Here is a 25799-nt window from a genome sequence, read left to right as displayed (position 1 = left end):
GATAGCGGTAAAACGAGAGATAACGGATAGTTACAGAGATGAGAGCTGGATAGTCATGGCACGGTAGCCATGATCAATAAACAAACAGATCAGTCAGCACAGGCGCCAACCAAAACCAAAACTCAGACTTAAAGAAAATAAAAATGGCCCTTACTATTCGTAGATCTACTTCGGCGGCGGTAGCTCAGTCTGGTGTGGGAACCAGAGAGTGCTGGGTTGAAGTCCAGAAGTCCAGCGCGGACCATGTTACGGAGTGTGGACTGGTAGAAAGACAAAGAATAAGGAGATATAGAGGGATAGTCATGGCACAGCGTCCAAAAACGCAACACAGACATAAGGCATATTCGCACGGGGGCTATTATTACCTAGGGGACCTCATGTTATGTCGAAATTACCCTCCCTACATGTGTGTTTCATGGAGCCCATTCGCACAGGATAAGCGACACCTGTGTTTTACCCAAATTTACTGACAATATTATACTAAATTTGTAACACAGTAAATGTATAATCGTAAATTCATGGTTGATAATGAGGTTAGTTTTTTTCTCTCAAAATGAAACAACTGATAAAGAAGTACTTACAAAACATCTATTGATATAACAAACAAAATGTGTTCATTTAAAACTATGTACAATAAAATAAAAAAATATATATGTATCCCCCACCATGTCAGTTGAACACAAAAACAAAAAATGGAGGATATCAACTAAATAAATATTTTAAAAATAATAATAATAATAATACAATTTAAAAAAAAAAAGATATTCCATTATATTTTTGGGGGTAGTAGCCTCCACTGCCCATCCACGAGCAGTGGTGGTGTCAGTGTTTTTCATAAAATTAAACTAAATTACCTTTGTTCCTGTTCACAGGTCTGGCGCTGTGGCCCACAGTCACATAAGTAAATTAACTTTTGAATGATTTACTGAACTGGTGCTATTTTTGTCATACCACACATGGCACATTACTATTTCAGCACCAGGCGCTGTCCAGTACAGTGCAGCCCACCTGTCTGTCTCTGTCATTCATTCTCACTCTCATCATTGATAGAAGTATAATCAGCATTCTTCAGACGGGGGTAGATTCTCTATTTGGACATTACAGCCTATTTGAGGGACTGTCAGTCCGATATTGTGAAAAAATGATTTATCAGGCCAGATATTATTGCTGGAGGGCCAGTGTTGTCCCGCGGACCGGACGTTGCCTACCACTGTTGTAAATGACCTTCTAAAAACGGAGTATTTCTTCGTGAATCAAATATGATCATAAAAATGACAAAATCTTCTCTGTTATGTCTTGGGAGTTTAACCAACAAGTGAGGAGAGGTTCTCAACGCCAGATGACGGGAACGCGCATCAGGCACGCTGAACGCACTCACATGTTTTACAGTTCCCTCTTTTTGTTCCACCCTTAGCTAATGCTACTTTACGTTAGCTCGTTAGCTAGCTATCCACCGTTAGCTTAACCATGACGCCGCACCACCTCATGTTCATGTCAGTGGTACTGAAGTTACTAAAACAGTTTCAAATTGTCCGAAATATACTTGTTTTCCAATCACAGAAAAACTATTTTCGTCACAGTTTAACATTATAGCTTCAAATACATTAGTAATACTTCTAAAAGAAAAAATAATACTGCCTTTTTTGACCACAATAATGAAATACTCACAAAATGAGAAGGATTCCTTTAGATTGTTAGCGGTCCAGAAAGTTCCACCAAATTAGCAGTCCATCAAGATAACGGTCCAGAAAGTTAATGTACCACCTAGCTAACGTCCAGGAAGTTTAGGGTGCGCCTAGCTAAGGGTCCGGAAAGTTCCAGAAAGTTAAACGTTCAAAATCTGGCGGTCCATAGCATGCGCGTGACGCTATCCCTCTCTCACTGACATGCGCAGTAGGTGGGGTCAGTCTGAGTTACTGGGCTCTTTACATTTGTCCCATAAAAAAAAACACACACACATCTGGATATAAATGTATAACACTGGAATTGACTTAAAAGGAGATGTGGCGGTCATCCATTGAATGTCCATAGGCAGTGTTAAATTTATATTGTATATTTAAGTATTTAAATAGCAATCAAAATATTTAGAAAACTTCCACATTTGCAGTATGAGACCATATTTCCATTGCTGTATTTAAATGAGGACAAAAACAGAAAGTCTAAACACAGCCTGATTTTTAACGTCTATTTTTGGGTTACACAAGAACCAAGTCAGATGGTCTAAACATAGACCAATTTTCAATGTCTTTTTTGTGGGCTGAATTAGGACAATAACAGACAGTCTACACACAGACTAAAAATTGTATACCACTGGATCTTCCAGGCTAGCTGTGAGCTCCTTTGTCTTTGTGAGATTTTTGGGGTATGGGACACCCCAACCTTGTATTTCTAACAGATTATATGTCACAGATATCATATGTGGAAAACATAATATGTATGGGTCTGCTACAGATCAGATCTTCCAGGATACTCTCCAAAAATGTTATGGATATGTGACAGATCCAAAAACTTGTAAACTGTTGGATCTTTCTGATTACAGGTCCTTTTCGTCCAGTGTATTTTTCTGCCTGATGGCTCATCATTAGCCAGAACACCAGTGTCTCCATATCAGCTTATCCCTTATTCCTCTGTCATAGTGGGAATAACCCAGTTACCCCTTACACATTGACCCCTACAGATCTCACCTAGAACCAAGGGAGAAAAACCCAACGACCTTTATTTTCCTAATAAAGCAAGGCTGATCATGAGATCTCTTCCTTGAAAAAAAAAAATAGAGTTGTCCGTCTATATTGTAATAAAGATCCTCCTTAGAGGTTAACTGTTCCAAGAACACTCACAGTGGGGATGGGGTGAATAAGGTTGAGAAGCAAGAAAATCCCTACTCCAAAGTCAGGGAAAATGAAACGTTAATAAGTATAGGCTGGGGGGAGAGAGGCAGGTGGGGAGCAATGGTGTTAGCGATCTGGTCCGGACGCAGGAGGGGGTCTTGGTGGGAGACTGGCACAGTTAAATATGATGTACTGAGAGGTATTCATTTGGGAAGTGGGCAATGGATTTACATAACAAAACGCTGCCAATAGCTTTGGGGTCAGGGTGTTTGGGTGCAATCATTGTAGGTGAATGTGAATGTTCAATGAGATATAGGATTGATGTATATAAACTTCTAACGTACAAATGTAAGTCAGTCAGAAATGATGGGTGTTAAAGTTCCAGCAGTACAGAAGCCAAGACACAACAAAGCAATGCTTCTACTTTTAAAAAAAAAAATCCATTATTTCAAGCTAGTGTTGAATATTTTGTTACCTTGAAAAAGCAAGCTTTGTGTAATAATGAAATAATCATTTTATCCTCCTACAATGGAATGTATGATATCCTATTAATTAACAACCCACAAATGACATTACGTACTTAATCCAAAATTACCTAATTATTGTATTATATTTTATTTTATTACGTTTATAAAAAAGAAACATGGTTGGGCATCTCTCAATTGGTATTTACTCTGAACCTGTAATCAGTCCATTATCATGGGAAAATAAAAGGTTTTATTTCAATATCTTGAGAAACAAGCTTTATTATCTCGAAATGAAGAGATAAACAAATAGGTTGTTTCCTCTTATTAGGCCACTTACACTGTTTATCAGAGTTTAGGAGAGCCAAGCCAGCATGCACAGATAGCGTCGTGACAACTGTAGCCATATGAAACTAAAAGTGTCAGATCAAGCAGTACCCATTATTGATATAATTGCCACAGATTTTAATGGTCATTGGTAACACAGGGTCCTCTTCTGCGCACAAACCATGTTATCTTGAGATAATGAGATAAAAAATAATAAGAATTGGAGGCACGGCTGTCTTGGCTTTTGTACGGTTGACAAGTAGCAGCATTATTATTCATTTAGATTTGTGTTTTAGGCTAAATGATGAAAGTAAGTCAGGTGTTTACTCTTCTTGTAACTCAGGTTGATTCTCCACCAAATTCTGATGAAAATGTCTGGCTATGTAGCTGTTCAGTGCTCCACTATGTTAACCAGGTAGGAGGCTTGGGCAGTATCTGTGTTTTTTATACTTTCCTTGAATTTCACCAGGGTGAACAGTGTATGATGATATTAGTGTGCAGAGCTACCACTTTTTTCAAAAATAAAATTTCATAATAAAAGCCCTCTGACAACACTTCTGTTGCACGGCTTGCACTTCATGAATGAGTGGAGTATGTGCTTTTAATTGTGGAAATACAGTAGTTTAAATATTAGATAGCTCTGCAGCAGCACTGCAACAACAAATGCTGCCAGTGTGAACACACATTGCTCATGCATGCAGTGTGGTGTGAATTCCAGAGCAACAACAAAACAATCAGCTAAAAAGAATCTCCTCTGCAGACAGTGCTATCAGAGCTAATGAAGCCTTGAAGGTATTCTACAGCATGAGCATTTATCACTGAACTTGTTATGGTAAAACGTGAGGAGTGCACAACCAAGCACTAAAATGTTAGTCTTGCAGGTGAATGTCTTATCCACTTGTTCTTTTCTTGAAAATACATCAAAATGTTTCTTTATGTAAATTTAGCTTTATACATGTAACAAAATGTTTACTTTGAAATGACTACACTTTGCTTAGGCGAAAGCAGTTATGTTTGGAATTATGTTATGTCTCCAAACACAAATAAGACAATAAAGACAAAAGTAGTCCCACCTTTACAGGTGACTAACATCTGCTAAAGGAAAAATTAGGCAGTGTATGTCTATAGTATAGAGTATGATGACCTTATCTATTGCTAAATAAGGGGGGGCGGGGGGGTCCCAGAAGCTTAAGTATTACTTTAGTAAATCATTTAAAATGTGAACTGCGGTGTTATGGAAAGACAAAATTACCTGCTACTTGATGTTTGCTTGAACTTTAACCTCCAGAATGGTAACGAGAAAGTTTCACCTATCAGAACAGGATCAACAACATTTGTTCTTATGACTTTGTGCAGGCTGAACTTGTTTGAGAACTTGAATTTGTTGGGTTTGTTGTGGGTCTTGGTTGTGCCTGTGGTTCACTTTCACTACAACTATTAACTAACAACTATCTCCAAAGAAGTGAATACATAACAAAACAACGCCCTTTGACAGCAAAAGTCACAAGCACTCACACATATTTTGTTATGTGATCAGTTATGAAACCTGGTACCTTTCCAGATTAAACAAATCTTGATACTTTCTGTCACGTAGTGCATATGAGCATAATTTCCTTTTGTGCAAAACTATCAAAGCATGAGGATCTACTGGCTATTACCTATCTTCTGTCTTGTCATTATGGCCAAACCTTTATACTTGTTGTCTCCTGCAGTGGTGTCCTTTTCACCTCTTCTGGAAGGACCAGGAGACTTAGACTTGTATTTACAAACAGAGGTTCAAACAGAGGTTAATGGTCACAAAGTCTAGAGTTTAAATAAACTGCTTCAAACATGGATCAGAACTTGTGTCTTACTAGGGAGTGTAATAAGGGTATTTCCATGTGTAGATCAAAATATGACAAAATCTCTTTTAAGCCTAGTCCACACATACACAGGTACATCGCAACTGCATCACAGATAAAGGGCCTTTTGTAAAACTCCTTCCAGAGTGCAGAAGTTTCAAAATTTTGCTTTTACAGTTGCTGTATAGACAGTAAAAACAGAGTTCTTGTGCAATGGCAAAAGAAAACGTCTGCATGTCGAGGACATTGCAGTTGTCTTTTAGTGAACGGTATTGCCTGCACAATGAAGGACAGACAACTGTAACGAGATTGCCTTTCAGTGTTATCATAATAGTTGCACACAAACAATTATTTAAGACTCGTTTCGTGATTGCCATACTCTAGACAGCACTTTAATTGTATTTTTTATTTTTATTTGCACAAAGATTTTGTTAAAGGACTGCCTGTGATGGGATTGTTTTTTAGAACAAAGGGGGAAAGCCCTGTCGTCAAAAACACTGTGTATCTGTGCAGTAGGCCTCAATTTCCGTGTTTTTAATATCCCTATTTCTCAAGAAACCTCTGTGGTTTCTCTGGGTAGAGTAACAGGATGTGTCTTATTTGCCTCAAATGAAACAAAAACAGGCTGAAAAATGGCAAGTCATCTACACTAACCATCATTTTCTAGGGTCTTCTAAGGTGTGTGTAGACAAATTCCACTTGCATTTGTTTTCAGGCAAGCCTAAACACACACACAGCATGCACACACCCATACGAGTTTAGTGAGCAGCATTGTTTTGGCCTTGCAGACAGAAGCAGCTCATTTATGCTACAATGCAGACGGTGTTACAGTGGGAGCCTTGTTAGTTAAACTTCTCAAAATCGGCTCTCGATGTACTTGTGGGGCACCACATGACAAAGTCACCTCTATGTGTAGCAGCAGCAGTTGAACTTTTAGTATTAGTAGCAGGGGGCGATCCAATAGTAACAGAGAGTTGAAGTAATGGAAGTGCTAAAAGGACTGGAGGTACGGTTGCATGAATGGGAGGAGTAGTTTTGGTGTTAGCCAGCTTGTTTCACCTTTCAATCACTTAACGACCTTTCTGACCCCGCCAACTTTCACCTGTCCATGCACTGCTCACTGGACCACATCAGATAGACTTTGGACTCCAGTTGCATGACTTGGACTCAAGTCAGAGTCTATTCATAAATTTGGTGACTTTTGACTCAACTTGACAAAATCAAAAAGGATTTGCAACTAGACTTGGTCTTTTAAAGTCTAGACACACCAAACCAACATCAAAGAACTAGCTGCAATGAAAGTCAACTGCTGTGTTGCCCCACGTCACCTGTGTCTCACCCAAAAGTTGCACATGAACACATTGCAAAGACTACATTTAAGAGCCAATCAGCACATAAGTTCCGGAAGGAGGAAATAACTCTCCATACCAGCAGACGATGGTAGTCTAAATTTGTCTTTCAGAAAGGGGAAACCAGAACTGTCTTGACGGTTAGCACATTAACAACACAATCTAATGTTGAAAGAGGAAAGCATTTACTGTGCACCAGAGAACAACAATACAAAACCAGCATGAAACATTTTTGCGAAAGAACTCAATGGCAACTGAAATGCAAAAAGGAACTCAGGGACAGACAAGGGGCAATGGTGGGGGACAAACCACGAAGGCAAGGGCAACAGATGCTCACCAACAACATTGACCAATGGCTGACCATCGGCCTGGTGCGTCAGGGACTTTACACCAATGGTGCCTGACCTGAGCCTTTTGACTCGATACCTCTCTCCAAGTGCAAATATTTTTAAAGTATGTTATTTTAAAAATGTATCACAATAGTAATTTACTTGATATTCCTGGATCATATAACCATAACACTATTCAAACTGGCACATAATTCTCGAGATCATCTTTGTTTGAACCAATTCAAGAGCATCCAGTCAAGTTGCAGCAGAGAGCCATGAGGAACTAAAGTTATGTTAGTGATTGTCAGCTGGACAAAATTACAGGGCACCGGTGTTCTGACCATGTCCCTTTCCGCACCCCTTGCCCCCGCTCCAATTTCCTGATCCGTCTTAGATGTGCTGGGTCGAGCTAAAGCCCCAAACAAAGGCTCGTACACAGAGCGAGCCCCATGCAAACGTACTCATGTGTGACCGAGGGCAGAGGAATGCACAATGCGTGTGTTTGTGTGTATGCGACAGAGAGCTTATGAGGAACAGTGAGTGAGAGAATCAACACAAGTGTCCTTTCACTCATGAATGTGTTGAATTATTCATTTCTTTTCGACAAGTGTGTGGATATCTCTGTGTGTGTGTGTGTGTGTGTGTGAGTGTGTGTGTGTGTGTTATATTCGTCGTCTCTTCTTTCCGTACTCGATTACAGGTCATGTGCCATGAGTTAACTGTACCTGCATTCATGAATGATTGGTGAATGCAATGAGATGCACGTGACTTAAGATATGTAGTGATTCTTTTTATTTATTTTTTATATTTTTGTAATGCTGAAAACAATAAAAGTGCATTTAATTCCTGCCTGGGCTGTGAATCGACTGCATGCCTTTTGTTTTAACTCAGAAGCTTTTTATTTTTAAGTTGTTTCTTTGATGACTGAAATCTTCCCTTGTTAGAACCAGCTATTAAATGTAAGCAAGCTGTGTGCACAACACCTAAGAGGCAAACACCTCATTAAAAAAAGCATTGTTTATTCTCCACCAGCAAGAGGAACTTGCTTTTCCAGTTTTGTTTTGCATGTTCCCCAAGGAAAAATAAAAAAGGGATACAGTTTGCAAAAAAAAATGGCTGCATGGCATTACAAACATATGTTCTTTAAGACAATAGCGCAGCTTTGTTTATTTTCCAAAACTTGCCTCATCATGGAGGAAAGCGGTTCACTGTCTGCAATGTGTAATTTGAACTCATGTCACAAGATCACAAAGCCAGACTGACTGTGAGGCCGCGGACATTTTGTTAAGACATAATGATGTTGCATAATGTGTCAGAATAGAAAAATCTCTTTCTTGACAGCTGACCGATCACCTCCAGGTGAGGCCGAGTCATAACACTGACTTAACACACTCCATCGAATCATATGTTCATAAATATGCTGTATGTGTAACTCTTAATTTGTCATCGTTCAGTGACTGGACTTAGGTTTGATCATGCACCTGTTGATGTGTCCATGAGATCAACTCTATTTCCGACCTCTGAGTCTCTCAACAAGTACAAGTATTACAATTAGTAAGAGCAAAGCTCATAATGGCACAGGTACTAGAAGTAGTGTGAGTAAAGGTGGTAGTTCAGACACCTGAGTGGTATTACTAGAAATAATTTAGTATGAGTAAAGGTAATAGTTGTAGTACAAGTAGTAGTACAAGCGCTAAAAGTAGTATGAGTAAAAGTAGTAGTATCAGTGGTACAAGTACTATAGGTAGTAGTAAAAGTAGAAGTGCCAGAGGTACTACATGTAGTGCAACTAGTAGTCATAATAGTAGTAGTAGTACGAGCAAAGGTTGTTGTAGTAGTAGTAGCAGTAGTAGTAGTGGTAGTACACATACTGGAAATACTACATGTAGCAGTGCAGGTGGTTGTAGTAGTACAAGTACTAGAGGAAGTAGTAGTAGTAGTCACATTAGCAGTAGTATTATTAGTAGTAGTAGTAGAAAAAGTACTAGAAGTAGTATGATTAAAAGTTGTAGTGTTCCTGGTGGCCTACAAGTACCACAGGTAGTAATGGTACAAGTACTAGAAGTAGCATGAGTAAAGGGAGTAGCAGTAGTACAATACAATAACTAGAGGTAGTAGCAATAGTACAAGTAACAGAAGGACCATATGTAGTGCAAGTAGTTATATTTGAAGTAGTATGAGTAAACGCAGCTGTAGTAGTAGTAGTAGTAGTAGTAGTAGTAGTAGTAGTAGTAGTGCAAGTACCAGAAATACTACATGTAGCAGTGCTAGTAATACTAGTACAAGTACTAGAGGTATTTCATGTAGTGCAAGTAGTACTAGAAAGTAGTATGAGAAAAGGTAATATTAGTAGTAGTAGTAGTAGTAGTACTATTACTGAAGTACTGCATGTAGTAGTGCGCGTGGTTGTAGTAGTACAAATACTAGAAGTAGTATGAGTAAAGGAGGCGAGAAGTCAGTGAGAGGAGCTGCAGCGGCTTATCAGAATAAGTCTCAGTAATAAGTTGTAATATTAGCAGCAGTTGCGTCAGACTGAAGTGTCATATTTATGCTATCTTTGTAGTCAAAGGTCGGACTGACGGCGGACTCTTTGTCATCCCAGCACTAATGACTTTACTCCCCCCTCCTCCCACACACCTGACCGGCGAGGAGAGCTCATGGTGTGAATGAGGATCAGGATGGCCGCTGTCACATGACAGCGTTTGTGCGTAATCTCCTTCAAACAGGGAGGTCTGCTTTGAAGCTTCACTCGCATCCTGATCCGGAGTGACAGACACCCAGGACCCTCTGAGTCCACTTTAGTCCACTGAGGGTTAACAGCGTGGGCCTGCTCATCCTTTTCTGCATCTTTATGTCATGTATTTCCACATATATATATACATACATATATACACACACATATATATATATATATATATATATATATATATATATCCAGATAGATAGATAGAGAGACACTTTTAACCCTTTGAAACCTGAAGCAACATCTATTTTCTTGTGCTGCTTTCAGATGCTTTTCACAAGTACTTTAACCTTTGAACATGATGAGAAATGTTCCTCAGATTGCAAAAAAAATAAGTATGGAAATCATTTTAAAAGAGCTAAGGAAAAATGTCAAGGGGAAAAGAAAAAAGGTAGAGAAAAACTTTATTCATAATTATGTATTTTAAAATATATCAAAGAATTATTACAATTATTACAATTTTGAGCACTTTTCCCAGGTCAATTGTTGTTGTTCTCTCTCTCTCTCTCTCTCTCTTTTTTTAAATTTTTTTTTTTGTTGCAAATTTTCAGGTAATTTGCTTGTATGCGCTTTCCTCACATGTTCTTGAAAGACACCAAGCCTATTTGCTCAGGCTTCAGAGGATTAAATAATTAATATTATTGAATAAAGTCCAGTTTTTAAACAACAGAAGTGAAAATGGACAAACGGACCTGACAGGTGGTGTTAATGACAGGGTGAGTCATGTGACAAAGGGCTACAGGCTAATATCTCAAGGGTTTTTCCTTTAATTAGACCATCATAAAGTGACCTTTAATGACCCTTTAACTACAACAGGAAGTATCAGAACATTCTATTCAGAACATTTTTATTGTACTATTGTATTATTCATACGGCGTCCCTTGATAACAATCTATTGTTAAAATGTACTAGAGGATCCTTGTGGTTTTCCAAGGGAGAGTCTCTGGGTCACTGCATTGTTTGTATACAAGAAACGTCACAGTGCGTAAAACGGTCTCCACCTCCCTCCCTCCATCCATCTAAGCCACTCCTCCTCTCCCTGCTACTCTCTCTCTCTGCCTCCCCCTCTTCCCTCCTTCCTCTGTAGCTGATGCAATGCTCATCTTTATAAAAGGGTGAGTCCCCACCCCTCCTCCAGCAGAACAGGGTTTTCTCTCTTCGAGCGCATCGTATCTCTGGGAATTTGTTTTAATTCGTAAAAACGTAAATTCTTCTGATTTTACGCGTTTTATTCCAAGTGTCTTCTATTGTCTCTCGACTTGAAGTGTTTCTGCTGGTGTTTTGACTCTGATCGTGTCTGTATTCCGCTCATTTATTTCCCGATTTATTCATTTAATATATTCCATTTTAAAATACACTCAAGGATCCATTTTTTTGTGAATAAATCGTCCGGACATTTGCTGCTCCTTTTTTTGTGCTGAAAGGATTTTACAGGCATCCTGCCACATCTTCACAAGGTAAGCCGGCGTTTCATCATTCACCGACTGTCTGTCTGTCACAGAATTGCCGGATGTTGGCGGTTCACTGTTTGAAAGATATTTATAAACTCCGATTTTACGCGCATTTTTTGTTTGTTTTCTTTTTAAATAATCACCTCACTATCTGGCTTTTATTCGTATTTGAAATCGACGCGTTTCGAGCTCTTTCAGGCTAATAAATCAGTAATAAAACCATTTCCTGTCATAATAGCTGCGTTGATTTCCCTCTAAAGAAATAGAAAGTCCCTTTCTTAGAGGCCTGAGGCTGTTATTTGTTAGCAGGTCAGCCCTGGCCCAAAATAAATAAATAATGAAGCGGTGTGACAGTGATGCTGCAGTGCTGGGCTCGTGTCTGGAGGCGGCACAGGTACTTAAAAGCAAGCTGTGTGAAAAGGAAACATTGTCAATCTGAAATTTTTGTGGAATCTGAAAAAGTCTCTAATCACGAATTGAGGATGAATCACACCGCCAGCCTCTGCGCAAAATGGAGAGGCCATAAAAAGCCAACACGTGCCATTGTTTCCATCGGAGCCGGCCAAGGATATAATGTCATTATACAGATCTGGGGTGACGCCTTTTGCGTTCTGTGTGGATCTCCACGTGCGCACTGTTTAGTCAAGAATAAAATATGATTTTAAATCAGAATGACAAATTTAGATATAAAAATGCTGCTACATCATTCCGATTTATTGATCATTACAGACAGCTCTGGGTGAGGATAAAGATGCGGACACACCCTGTTGTCAGTCCACAGTCCACTTTTCAAATAATTTCGGAGGGAAATGTGCCCAAAGTCAGCGCCGCGTACTGCGGCTTTTTTTTTTTTTTTTTGTCATTCAGCGTCTATGAAGCGGGTCTGAGGTGATGTCGGGTGGACTCGGATGCCGGTCTGGTATTTTTCCACTGCCGGTGCGTCAGCCCCCTCCCTCCCCTGTCTTCCTCCTCCTCCCTCCAAAGAAAAGTCACATGATCTGAGATTCATGAGCTGCGGCGCGCGCCCCGCTCACTATAATATTGATTATTCTGAGGGGAGCGTGAGCGCGCACGAGAAATAAAAAAAAAAAGAAGGCTGTGGCGCAGGCAGCTGAAATTGGTAAAAATGGTTTTTTTCTGCTTTGAAATGAACAGAATGAAACAACCTACTGCCAAAACTGAGATGAGCCGTTTCAACATCTCTCCTGAGGAAGACAGCAGCAGCTCCAACAGCAACGACTACACCTACCAGGACTGTCCCAAGAAGGTCCCACTGGGCGGGTGAGATTGACTTTAAAATATACTATATATATTAAATACCCTTATTTTGAAATGGCACATTCTGTATATGCATATTTCTAAATTCCCTTTTTTACTCTCTTTTAAAGACAATACTCTGATATAGATGCAGAGAGTCACACATTCCTCCCTGAACACAACCTGGGCAAGAAGAAGTATGAAACAGAATATGTAAGAGCTTCTCTAATCCCTCAAAATATTTATCTATTATTTATTTATTTATTTTATTATATTATCTCTTTTTTATGATCTGCCATTTTTTTGCCAGTTTTCTAACTGCAAATCTTTAATTTCCCTACAGCACCAGGGCAATGCTTCCTTTGGCATGTCCGTCTTCAACCTGGGCAACGCCATCATGGGCAGTGGCATCCTGGGTCTGTCCTATGCTATGGCCAACACTGGCATCGCCCTGTTTGTGTAAGTTTTTGTTCATATAACACTGTAAAAAATAATGGTTTAACTTTTAAAAAACGTTTGTAAATTTTCAAAGTTGACTGAATTTGAGTGGACAAGTCAGATCATTACAAAATTACCTCAATTTGTCTTCGCAAATTCAGTCAAATTAAAAGATGTAAGGCAGCCTGGATACTGACTTTTTCAAGTTAAAACAAATTGTTTATTTTCACAGTGTATTGTATTCACTTTAAAATGGACGGTTAAAAAAATGGTGACTTGACAGCAAAAACAAAAACACAAATCACCTTCAGCTATAAAAAAAACAGTGGGCAAAACTTGAGGTAACAACACAGGTAGAAAAGAGGTTAATGTGCAAACTAAAGGAAAACCACAAGAATAAGCGGGCACAGTTTTGTTTCATGACCTGGATCTAGCTGAGGGGAGCAGGTGTGGTTTTGTCTGTTTCGTCAAGGTTGCAGGTCAGGATGTTCTGAGCCGCAGCAGGGCTTGTGTGTGTGTGTTTACTCTGCAGCCGATCCACCCCAAGCAACTTTTTTTAAAAAGTAGGTTTAAAAGTTGGTAAAAATGGTCATTGCTGCAGTATATTTATTCACTATCATGTTTATAGTGGATAGAAATGAGAAGTGTTCATTTTTTGTGGGAAAAAGGGAAGGTTCTCCTTAAGGCAGTAGTTTGTGAGAGCTCCCCCTATTGGCCATCCAGAGAAGTTGCCTGCAAATTTTGCAGTGTATGTGAAGAATTGTAAGGTGTTTCTACAATAGTTGTCATCTTGATTACTTCATGTTTTTTTTATTAGTGTCAGTTCGTATTAGTGTCTGCATCTCTGAGCCTGGTTTCCTTTTTCTGAGACACAAGCTGAAGCTGAATATATGAATTAGCAGTAGGTAACTAGATTACTTTGGTCAAGAATTTAGGTTTTGTTTCAACATTTGGGGGGGCACATGAATTTGGGGCTCCTCTCCTGGGAAACTGTAAGCATCTAAAACTTAATTTAGTGTATTCTGGTTAATTTTTAGACACCAATTTTGCCTTTTTTTGCCACATCTATTTATGGTGTAAATGTCTTAAATTTCGTCAAAACAGAAGCATATTTCATATTTTTAACTACTGAAGGGCATGTGTCCCCTGTTTCCCCCCAAAATCTACGCCAGTGACTTAAAGTCCCACTAACTGGTAGTTGTATGTCAGTTTACAAACACAGGGAGTGGCAGCAGAAGCAGCTTAGCTGAGCTAATCCTGAGTTATCAGCAAGCCAATGTACGCCCCCAGGACATCATGAATGGAGCATGTGTGGCTAACTGCCAGCCTGCAGCTGACCAATCAGAGCCTTACAACTGCAGGAAGTTACAAAACCTCTTTACTATTGGAAGGCCACCTGCCTGAATTTCGAAACACTGTCTGGTGCTCTTCTCATCAGCACTCACAAGTTAAGTGAGCCAAGTAAGCTCTGGCAGAAAAAAACTGACTGACAAACTGAGAAAATAGGTCATCCAAAGCATATATTTGTTAAGTCGCAGCATTTCAAGTGATAAGATAGGAGACATGATGTCAGCAATAGGGAGGCTGGGAGCGGTCAGTCACAGGCCCAAAGCAGCTGGACAGTCACATGCCCCGAGGAAACACTGTCTTTACAGCCAAGGCTTCTCAAATGTCCTGGCGATTCATTTTCACCTTGACTATTAATACCCGGGTACATATCGCTGGCTCTGCAGCAACCCAAGGGTGCTAAGAGGATCCCGTGCAGGGAAACCTTAGTCCTTTGCAACCCTGCTGATGCTGCTCGTGCCTCAGAGAGCCTGCAGACTGATGCTGCATTCAAGGGTTTTGCTGATCAGGCCAAGAAAATGCAAATTTTTGTAACACCAGGGTCAAAATTCTCTCATTGCTGACATTTTCTTTAAAGCAGAAAATCTACAGAGGTCAAACTGTAACAATGAGTTTTGGTATCAAAAATGTGGAAATTTTCTGCACTTCCAGCAGAGGAAGGTCTGAACTCCACGTTAACTAAATGTCAATATGTTTGTTTACTGCTGCCACAAAAATACGTTAGACATTGAATTTGCCTTTAAAGCTCCATGTTCAATAGAAGTGTTCTTCCTAAAGATTAGCAGTAACAGCGAAATGATTCAGCACCAATCCGGAGCATTTTGCCTTCTGATTTCTGTGTTCCTGAGTCGATATAAAGCTAAAGATCCTTCTTGTTTGTTTACAGGATTCTTCTCGTGGCTGTCGCCATCTTCTCCTTGTATTCTGTCCACTTGCTACTGAAGACGGCTAATGAAGGAGGTGAGTCTGTGCCAAAGTAATGTGTCCAAACTTAGTTCTTAAGGTATTTTTTTGAATGCTAAATCTTCCTGTCTTTGTGTATTCCCTCTTCAAAGGTGCACTAGTGTACGAGCAGCTGGGTTACAAAGCCTTCGGGATGCCAGGGAAACTCGCAGCTTCCTGCTCCATCACCATGCAGAACATTGGAGGTGAGAGACTGACATTTTAAGAGAAAAGAAAAGTTCTTTTTGGGGGTTATGCAACTATAATTGAGCTGCTTTTCTTTATTTATCCACTCTGTGTTTATTCCACGAGCTACAACACTGTTCCTCTGTGTCTAAACTGACTGCATTGGAAAAAAATGAAGGAAAACAGAAATCTTGGCCCCATGGAAACCTTTTTTTTCCCAGAATGCAGAGTCAGTGCCAGTAAAAACTTGAGTCATCCTGCGGGCATGTGTTGAACTTTTTTTTTAATCCACTGGAACGACTCAGCCCCTCGCCAAATATATTAGACACAGCTATTTTTGTGTGGAGTTCCTCTCACTGGCATGACTTGGCGTATTTTACATGTAAATATACTAACTGCAGATTTTTGTTTTCACAGCCATGTCAAGCTACCTCTACATCGTCAAATATGAGCTGCCCATCGTTATTCAGGCTTTTATGGGAACCAGCAACGGGTGAGTGACCGCATATTTTATTAGCTTCCAAAACCAGAAAATATATTTGAACACCTGCAAGTCTCGGGAAGATGTAAACAAAAGTGTCTTTAAGGACATATGGCTTATTTGTTTTTGAAGGTGCCCTGTTGAGTTTTCTTGTAAACAGACAAAATGTATGTCCACAAAACAGGGTCCAACGCATAAAAACATTGCTCAACAATACTACCAGTGGTCAAAAAGTCCACGGTGTAGCTTTAATTTTCATCCTAATAGGATTAATCATTTAGGGCGGAGAAACTCGACTTGCTTTGCCTGTGCACTCTGTCAGAGATCCAGGGGATCATCCCCTTGCACATGATTTTGATAAAAAGGGCTCTATTTTTATTTTTATTATTATTTTTTTTTATTTATTTAGTTACATTAAAACTACAAAAAAAATCCTAGCGTGAATCACTTTATTTTCATTGTGAATTACAAAATAGATGAGGTTCCACCTGGCACCTTATTTGGCCCACATGTCGTATGGTGAATATCACTGATTTATGTGTGCCTTCATATTTCAAATTAATAAATGTTAGATGGAATAAAAAGTAAAAAGCATGAAAAGACATGGGTAGATTAAAAAATCATCCATTATGTTTAATAAAAACACAAGAAAAAAAATATATGTATATCATTGGTACATTGGTAACAAATTGTGTTTTATGACCCTCTAATGGAGGTTTGATCTCTCCAAAAAGTCTGAACAGATTTCCAAAAAACCAGTAAGTTGATAAGCGAGATCGGCTTTTGGCCAAGAACCATTTGGATAGATTTTGGTAGCGTTTCAAGACCTGACCAGCAGTTTTACTGACCTATTTATCGAATGTCAATAGAAGACATGCTGAAAAGGGGCATTTGCAAGGTCATGATTCCAAGTAATTGTTGAAAGTACTGATGAGTTGGCAATCAGTGTGTTCTAGATCAAACAAGCACACACAAACACACACACACAAAAAAATCCCAGCAGAACAAGGATTTTTAAATGAGGTGTTTAAGAAGCAGGAATGCCTGGCAGAAGCACTCAAGGTGAAGTGGCACATCCAGCAAAATGGCTGCTGGTTGTTTTTGAAGTGCTGAGTGTCGGAGAAAGGGAAGCAGTATCTTTGTGCCTTTGTTGGAGGAGAGGGAGGGGAGGAGGGGATCTGGACGTTTTTAAAGGGACGGACAGTGCTCAGTCTATCCGAGCAGCCCTTCAAAGAGCCCTTTTAGAAGATGCAGCCGGTGCCGCATCGAGACAGAGCGCGGCATGAGCTCACTGCGACCTCGCTTCAAGTTTAAAAAATTGATGTGGTCGGGCTCCTAAGTGCTGCTTTGTTAAATCTATTTCTGGGAGCGATGCAGTCATCCTGCGCAGGCCAGTTTGTGTCAGCTGACATGCAGATGTTGGAGAGGTTTGATCAGGCCTGAAGATGTAAGAGGGAGTTCTGACAGAGAGCTGGATTTAATGCGATGTTTTCTGCACAGAGTCGTTGAGTTTAGTGCTAATTAGGTTACTTTTGGTGCTGGTTACAGCTTGGAGAAGATGACTGCATATGTGATCAAAGCTACTATATATACATATATCCTGTATAGCCTTAAATAAGCCTGAAACAAAGACAAAATCTACATGTCAGAAACACTGGTGTATAAATAAGATGACAAAAACGGAACTTATTTTGTAATCTTTTCTACTGCCAACAATCCCATAATGACATAAAATAGAAGTGCTATATAAAGAGAATATTTTTGATGATACTTTGAAGCTCTGAAGTTGATCCAAAGTTTAAAATTAAAAGAGGATGCACGGAAAAATCAGTGTCAAAGTTTATGATTACATAGTAAGGAAAAAAAGTTAGTATACGTTTCACAGCAGATTTTAAAATATTTCAACTGTTCTGAACTATGTAAAATGTATCAATTTGGAAAAATGATGATTTAAACAGTATCACTCACTTGTTCTTGTTCTGTCCTGCTGTTTCAGTGAATGGTACACTAACGGTGACTACCTGGTACTGCTGGTGACATTCTTCATTATCCTGCCCCTGTCACTGCTCAGGAACTTGGGTAAGCATTGTGTGTGTACGTATGTGTCTTTGTTGTAAAATCGGATGCATTGCTACATAGGATTCATGACGCACTTGCATGTGTTCAAGTGCAACGTCATGAATGGAGAACAAAAGAGCATTCTGCAGCTTTAAAATAGAAACAGTAGCTCATGTTTCTGTTTTGCCTCCACCCGCAGGTTACCTTGGTTACACCAGTGGTCTGTCTCTGCTCTGTATGGTGTTCTTTCTGATTGTGGTGAGTAAAACCCCCCTGTTTCCTCATTCCTTATACACACACACATGCGTATTTCCTGCACATCCCCTTTGGCACACGAGGTAGCTTATTGTGCCAGATAAGTCTTAGTCAGAAAACTGTTTTCAATTTTTCCATGATATCTATTCCCCTCTTTTTCCAAGTAAATTTACTATTGAGAAATACTGGAGTCACAAAGCACTTAGAGTTAACAACATAAATAGTCAGACTGAAATGTGGCTGCTATGTTGTTATCTTTTCAGATATGTTTCAAGATACTGACTGTTTTGTTTCTCACTTTAGTGAGGTTTCAGTGGGGTTTTTGTTCCCCATAATGAGCTAAAAGCAGTTTCGAAGGCTTTTCAATGAGAAATGATACACATTTGAAAGGTCTGTTGTTTATCAGCCCAAAATATTGGCTAATTTTGCCAAAATATACTGTCTCATCCTCCAGGTGATCATCAAGAAGTTCCAGATCCCATGCCCTCTCCCTGAGGACGTCAACGCTCTGAACGAAACGATTAGCAAAGTGCTGAACACCACCCTGTCCCACCTGAACACCACCGCCGTGGACTACAGCGACGATGCTTGCACGCCAAAATACTTTGTTTTCAACTCTCAGGTAAAGCTCTTCAAGACATAAAACATCTGGATTGAAACTTGAACCAAAACAAAAAAGGTATGGAATATTTAGGAGTAAACGTTGAATTTGTTTTTTCAGACCGTCTACGCCGTTCCCATCCTGACCTTCGCCTTCGTGTGCCACCCTGCCATCCTGCCCATGTACGAGGAGCTCAAAGAGTGAGTGCTTTTATTTCATAACCCAAACTACAAGCCACAGCTGCTTCCTTATCTTATTTAACTCTCAAGTGTTAATCTCACATTTACATGAAAACTAAAACACAATATTCTCTTGCCCAAACAGCCGTTCCCGCCAAAAGATGCAGGGCGTTGCTAATGTGTCCTTCTTGGCCATGTTCATCATGTACCTGCTGGCTGCCCTCTTCGGATATCTGACCTTCAACAGTGAGTCTCTTTGAAATAAGAAAAATGACATGCCTAAAAGTATAGGGTCGGTGTCAGGCCTAGCACATCCAGCTACCTAGGCAATCAAGCCCCCACCCCCCAAAAATGATCCGTTTCCTTTGCATTTAGAACTAATGAGCAAATACAAATAAACAACTTGATTATCGATTAATAATAAATAACAATCAAGAAAAGAATACCGTACATTTGAATTTGATCTGTGGATAATTTTCCTATGTCAAAAAAGTTGCACCCTTGGCAGCTGCCTATGTTGCCATTGTATATGCAGACTGTACAGTTTTAGCATGTCGACTAATCCACCAGAAATTTAATTAAAAGATGAATACATTTGAAAATTCATCTTCAACTTTTGAGAAAAAGCACATATGGCATCAAAAATATGCCAAAGCTCTTTGGGAACAAATGATTAGAGAAAGCAAGAAAGGGTCAACGGCTCCCATGTTAGTTCATACGCGATCATTGTCCTTGATAGTAAATGTGGGAGTGGATCAATCGAACAAAGTTACAAGCTGCACCTTCCAGGTCCAATAGTTAAATAGGGAGTTTCCCACATGGAACAAAATCTGCAAGACTCAAGGCCTGTTACGCAAGAGTGTGAAAAAATGCACCTGGCACAGCTGACCATGTTCTTGTTTGTTATGGCACAAACATCTAGCTAAAGGTACAGAGATGTTCCTGGAACAAACTGGTTATACAAGAGTTTGATAGGGAAAAAAGACTTCCTCAACCGTCATGACAGGAAAGAACCTAACAAGGGGCGGTGTGAAGTTTGAGCCAGGGCAAGTAGAGATTGAGAAATCATGCTTATGTTTGTTCTTAACCAGCTTGTCTGGGTTTGCAAGCATCAGGACGCTGCAAAAAGACATTAAAATGGCGGCAACAAATGCAATACAAGTACTCAAAAAAGTTCTACGTGGTACTTGTAGAAGTCATGAATAATTGATTGTAGTTTGTGAATGAAGCCGTTTGTGCTTTAGTTCTAAAGGTTCTCTCCTGTTTTTCTTCACAGTTCACGTTGAGCCTGAGCTGCTGCACACCTACTCTAAGGTCTACAAGGCTGATGTGATCCTGCTGATCGTCCGTCTGGCTGTGCTGACCGCTGTCACCCTCACCGTCCCCGTGGTGCTCTTCCCTGTAAGTGTCAAAGAGATCCAGATGATCATATTATCACTGTGGTGTGTTTAATGGGTCACGAAGAATAACCTCTCTTTTTGCCTCTCTGCGTAGATTCGCACCTCCGTCAACCAGCTCCTGTGCGCCTCTAAGGACTTCAGCTGGATCCGCCACACCATCATCACCGTGGTCCTGCTGGGCGGCACCAACGCCCTGGTCATCTTTGTCCCCACCATCAGGGACATCTTTGGTTTCATCGGTGGGTGTCCGTGTGTTAACATGTACGATAACGCCATAGAATGCATCTCGAATAAAAATGTGACTAAAATTCTGAATGTCTTCTCTTTGCGCAGGTGCTTCTGCTGCTGCCATGCTCATCTTCATCCTGCCCTCAGCTTTCTACATCAAACTGGTCAAGAAGGAGTCCATGAAGTCCGTGCAAAAGATCGGGGTAAGGAGTAGTTCAATTTCAATTGTCAAGCTCGGTCTTAAAATCGCTCTGAATGAACATGTGATCTAACTGTACAATGGCTCTCCTCTCCAGGCCACTGCCTTCCTCCTGTGCGGCTTCTTGGTCATGATCGGCAGCATGAGCCTCATCATCCTGGACTGGATCCACAATGCTTCAGCCAGCTCAGACGCACACACTGACGGACATTAGAGCTCCGCCTCTCCTGCTGCGTCCTGCCGAGGACGGATGAGGCTCTCGGCGCTGGACTGCTATGATCGCGCAACCAACAAAGATCGAAAACTTATTGTAAAAGAAGAAAAACACAAGAACTCACTTGATGCTCGGCTTTGACTTCCTGAGCGACAAACCATGCCATTCCAAGAGAATGTATCGAACTTTGTACAGTACGCTGTTATAGGCCACAAAGATGGTGTTTTACTTCCTTTTTTTCCTCTTTTTATTGTAACTTTTTTCATTGTTGTTTTTGCTTTTTTTTATTTTCAGTGTTCTTTTGTAGTTACGGTACAGCTGAAAACAAATATTTGAAGGTGCCTCAAATAAGAGATGACATAGTCATAGAGTTCAAAGTGCAACTGACACTCAGGTACGGTATAATATGTGCGTGAGTGTGGCTGTGACCTCAGAGCTCGGCAACAACAAATCCTGCTGAGAAACATCCGTGAATCTCACAAAGATTGACAAGAGGCAACAGACTTGAAAGTTCATCCTCCTTAAGGACGATGAAGTTCCTTCCAACATTTGTTGTTTGTTTTTTTCCTTTTTTACTTTGCCAAAAATGTATTTGTAAAGCATCTTTGTATATTGAAAAGCACTTACTGTTCAGCACACTTGAGAAAAAAGAAAAAAAAAAAACAATGTAAGTTTTCACAGGCGAGGCCTACGACACCGCCTTTTCAGTATTCGTACCAAGGCCTTGTGACCTTGCTTATAGTGTCAGCTTTCCTTGTAAAACTTAATGTAAGTCAACAGAACCTGCCTTTTCAAACCCAACACTGGGAGCTGCAGAGTACCTCACTAGAGGACTCTCTCAAAACTGTATTTACTCGTTATAACCTGCTGAAGATCTTGTTGGAATAGAGCGTGCAGCGACGACACTACTGCTTTGAGACCTGGAGGCCACCCAGCCTTCAGCTCCACTCCCCATTTAGGGGAACTTAAAATGTTTTTCTTTATGGGAGAATACTTTGAATTTGACCACATGCAGTGGTTGTAATGTACCTGTTAAACTTGCAAAAAAACTTAAAAACTAGAAGTTGGGTGTGCTCTTAAACCCCGACAACCCAACAACAACAACAAAGAAAGTTAAGGAGAGCATCTGTCACAATATTTGAGTGTTTTTGCGTACGGTTGCGCAGTTTTCTGCTTTCAAAATAATGTTTCACAATGACGAACTTGAAAGCTCGACGCAGACTTGTTACCCGTCGAGTCGTGAACCTGTCATCTGACGGTACACTGTGCTTCCAACACTAACTCAACACGTCACCATACTGTTATTGTCCAACATCTATTTATGGAAGACCGTGAAATCAATGTAATTTAATCTATTTTACTATATTTATATAATATTGTATGTATATATATATGTATATATATCTATTGAGTTCAACTGTATATACGCCTTGTTTTGTTTGAACTTTCTTTTTTTTACAATAATGCATTGGAGCTGTAAAACAAAAAGCTAAAAAACCCCAAGCTGGTGAATTTGTGATATTGAATTGGCTCCGATACACTGGAGCTTTAACTGTTCATCTCTATTAAGACCGACTGAATTATCCTACTGTGTTGATTCTGTGAAAACTGTTACGTGTGGACACCACTGATACAGTGGCAGCAGTCTCGTTCCCTTTTTGGCCCCTGAACACAAACCTGAATCATCAAAATGTTCTGTACGCACATCTTGGTTGGAGAGTACATCAGCCATCTCTTGACCTCAGGAGCAAAGAGGGCTTTGCCCACCAGTGTTACACTCTTGTTTCAATGAAACACTATGTATATCCTGTAAATAATGTCCAATTAAAATCAAAGATAATCTATGACATGTCCGTGTTCTTTGTGTCCTTCACTGCCATCTTCATGTGGTTTAGTTTCTTCCTGAACATACACTATAACAAACATAGTTTTTTAAAACACTGCATGTACCCACAAAAATAAACATTAAAACTTAGTAGTGAAATATGCTATAGAGAAACTTGGGGAAAGACCAGGTCTTCAACAGGGAGTCAGTGACCCCTAGGGAGTCTGCATTATTACTGCCTAAAGTGCTCCTTGATAATCATGAGCCTCAATCCGACTGCACAAAAAACCTGCAAACACCAGCTAACATCTAGCTTTGTCATGCAATGGTAAAGTGTACCATCAGCATTCACACCCGGGTCAAATCACTCTGCCGTAGTCATGGATATTTGTCGCCGGTGGCTCTGATTGACATTTATGGGAACACACCCCAGTGAACACGTTATTTTCAGCACCTTAACTGGCGAGATGCAATGGCATGCCGACACTAATTACTGTCCATGTCCACCTAAGCAGCACTCAAACATCATTCGATATTAGTCTTCAACAAGTCTATTACAAGAGAGACTAAGTGAAAGATATACAGACACACACACGCAAACAGGAAGACATACTCTACTGCTGCAGCACTGTGCACACAGCTCTGTACTGGCAATGGGAAACACTCGCCTAGCACCTTTGTTTTTTCACATATTAGCCAATAAGCTTATTATAATTTCAAGTGTAAAGAAATTCTTTAAGGGACCGTTTCATAACTTTTCTAGAAAGAGACTCTGACACACTGTCTACCTCAGAAACCACCAGCAAAAGCACAAAGGATGAGGCTAACACACCTGGCCATGCTTCTTCTGCTGGTTTAGCAGCTACAGGTAAGCAAAAATAAGAGAAGACCCCAAAATATTCAGAAATGCATCTCAAGTCTAACTCATTTTGATACTGTATATGTAATAGGGGGGCCCTGCTTTGTCTGTCTTTCAACCCAACGGTCCTTCGTCAGAAAAACATCAAAGACCCCGGTCATAAAGCATTTGTACTGCATAGAGAAGTACTTTAAAGACTAATACACTGGCCTTGGTGGTGTTTTTGTTCTGGTCAGCTTTTTGTCTGAGCAGTTTCTAACTGTAGTTTATGAGGACAAAAGTAAAAAAACAAACAAAAAAAAACGATCTGGAAGTCACTCAGTAGATTTATGCCAGGTTGAATTGTCCCCACAAACGGTTTTCTGATTTACAGTCCACCTCAGCAGCGCCACTAGGTGGCCTTCGCAATGACAAACAGTTTTTAAGGGAGAAAGCTTTTTAATTCAACTTCTACCCTTTTTCTTACCGTACTGCTCTGATGTGGTACACATTTTCCACCTGAAGACATACATTGGCAGTTTTATTTAATTTTAATGGCTTTGTGTGCCTTGTATTTAACTTCTACATTAATGTTATAACCTATTAAAGATACTAAATCATTTCTTTCCCTTTACTTTTCCTTAGTCAGAGTAATGACTCAGACTAAATATTTCTGTGTATAATTACTCTGTGACGTCCACAGAATCCCACAGGTAATTAAAGGCAGTGTTATTATTGTGAAGTTTCATTTCTCTCTAAGAGCAGACTAACAGGATCTCATAAAGATTTACCAAAGTGGTAAAATCTTGTTACTCACGTTTCTCTTGACACTGCTGCTCTCTGGTGGTCAACAGAGGACACTCCATGGCTGGAAAAAAAAGTTAATTTCACCTTTTCACACCACTTACATTAAATATTTATAAAAGACAGTATTATTTCAATTAGTGTACTTTAACATGATAATATATTTGTACAAAAATCTTACATTCAAGCCTGTAATTGAGCTAAGAAGATGGTTACTGACCTTGGAAATAGTTGCTTAAAATTTTTCATCACAAGGACCATTTAGAAGCTATCCTGAGGCTTTTTATTTGTTTATTTAATTGCAGCATACCTATGAATCCTGTCAATTTGGCTTAACTCTTCATATTTTTTTACACTGGTACCTCCTTTAGAAATGCTCTTAAAGCGATGTGGTGCTTTCTCCTGTGAACCTGCACAGGTGATTTTTATTGACGGCTGATTGGCCCTTTAGTCACAGACATTTGATTGACTTCTCCCTAACTCTCGTGTTATCTGTGTTGGAGAGGACAAATAACACCTTTATCATAACCTTTTTCACGTGGGAAAAGCACAGGAGTAACGCACAACATAAACATGTCACTGTTCTGTTTCAGTGTCTGATGAACTCTTTGAAACCTCAGCAAGTTGGTTCGATTCCTCGCAAAAACAAAAGGGGGGAGGAAATGAGCAATTCAACAAGACATGGTCCAAAAATTAGCAAGAAATTAGAAGAAAAAAATAAATAAAATTAATTACTTGAAAATAAGGATATAAAGAGGGCAAAAACAAACAAGAGCAAGAAATAAGCAAGAAAATAGCCCCCCCCCCAAAAATGCAGAAAATTACTTTTTTCCGTAACACATATAATTATGATAATTCTGAATATAGTTTTCTGTATTTTTATTTTCTCCTTTTTAAAAAAAAATCCAGGTCTTTTTTGTTACTTTTTGCTCATTTCTTTCAATGTTGAGGACATTCCTTGCCAAGTTGCTCCCTGCCATTTTTCACTATGTTTTTTTCCAAAAGAAATCAAACCAACCTCCTCAAGTTTTAAAGGGTTAAACAGCTGGTAAAAGGCCCTCCTTAGTCAGATTAATTGAAAACACCTGTGTGTCCTGTCCACAGTCAGGTCTGTGATTAATGACAGTGGGTTTTTTTTAGATGTGTTGACTGAAAGAAGTAGTTTCTAACATCACACACTTTACAGTTTATGTTCAGCTCACCGTTTAGTCGTCT

General features: G+C 39.7%; 1 protein-coding gene and 1 long non-coding RNA gene across 2 annotated transcripts; one reads left to right on the top strand and one right to left on the bottom strand.

Annotated features, from left to right (window-relative positions):
• Window positions 1–19: 19 nt before the first annotated feature.
• LOC148185912 (uncharacterized) lies at window positions 20–25003 on the bottom strand. Its single transcript, XR_015775466.1, has 3 exons — window positions 24805–25003; window positions 24598–24648; window positions 20–260 (listed from the first exon to the last, which is right to left on the bottom strand). It is a non-coding gene; the product is annotated as an uncharacterized LOC148185912 (long non-coding RNA).
• On the top strand, window positions 10998–22964 carry slc38a2 (solute carrier family 38 member 2). The gene is made up of 16 exons (XM_042511028.2): window positions 10998–11338; window positions 12488–12613; window positions 12721–12802; window positions 12933–13048; window positions 15261–15334; window positions 15430–15522; window positions 15920–15995; window positions 17980–18062; window positions 18241–18299; window positions 18751–18918; window positions 19018–19097; window positions 19222–19322; window positions 20353–20477; window positions 20571–20715; window positions 20810–20907; window positions 21001–22964. The coding sequence occupies exons 2-16, from the start codon at window positions 12489–12491 to the stop codon at window positions 21115–21117; spliced, it is 1542 nt and encodes a 513-aa protein (XP_042366962.1). The 5' UTR covers window positions 10998–11338; window position 12488; the 3' UTR covers window positions 21118–22964.
• Window positions 25004–25799: the final 796 nt, after the last annotated feature.

Source organism: Plectropomus leopardus, chromosome 22 (genome assembly GCF_026936395.1).
Source record: "Plectropomus leopardus strain MGB_pleo_1.0 chromosome 22, ASM2693639v1, whole genome shotgun sequence".
Classification (NCBI taxonomy): domain Eukaryota; kingdom Metazoa; phylum Chordata; class Actinopteri; order Perciformes; family Serranidae; genus Plectropomus; species Plectropomus leopardus.
The sequence above is the reverse complement of the archived record's forward strand: the minus strand, read 5'-3'. Positions and strand labels throughout refer to the sequence as shown.

What these genes read in the sequence shown, in the direction of transcription:
- slc38a2 (XM_042511028.2), top strand. Translation starts at nt 12,489, where the DNA reads ATGAAACAACCTACTGCCAAAACTGAGATGAGCCGTTTCAACATCTCT. An exon ending in TTTATGGGAACCAGCAACGG is followed by an intron (nt 15,996 to 17,979) that starts GTGAGTGACCGC and finishes CTGCTGTTTCAG; the next exon opens with TGAATGGTACACTAACGGTG. An exon ending in TCCCCGTGGTGCTCTTCCCT is followed by an intron (nt 20,478 to 20,570) that starts GTAAGTGTCAAA and finishes CTCTCTGCGTAG; the next exon opens with ATTCGCACCTCCGTCAACCA.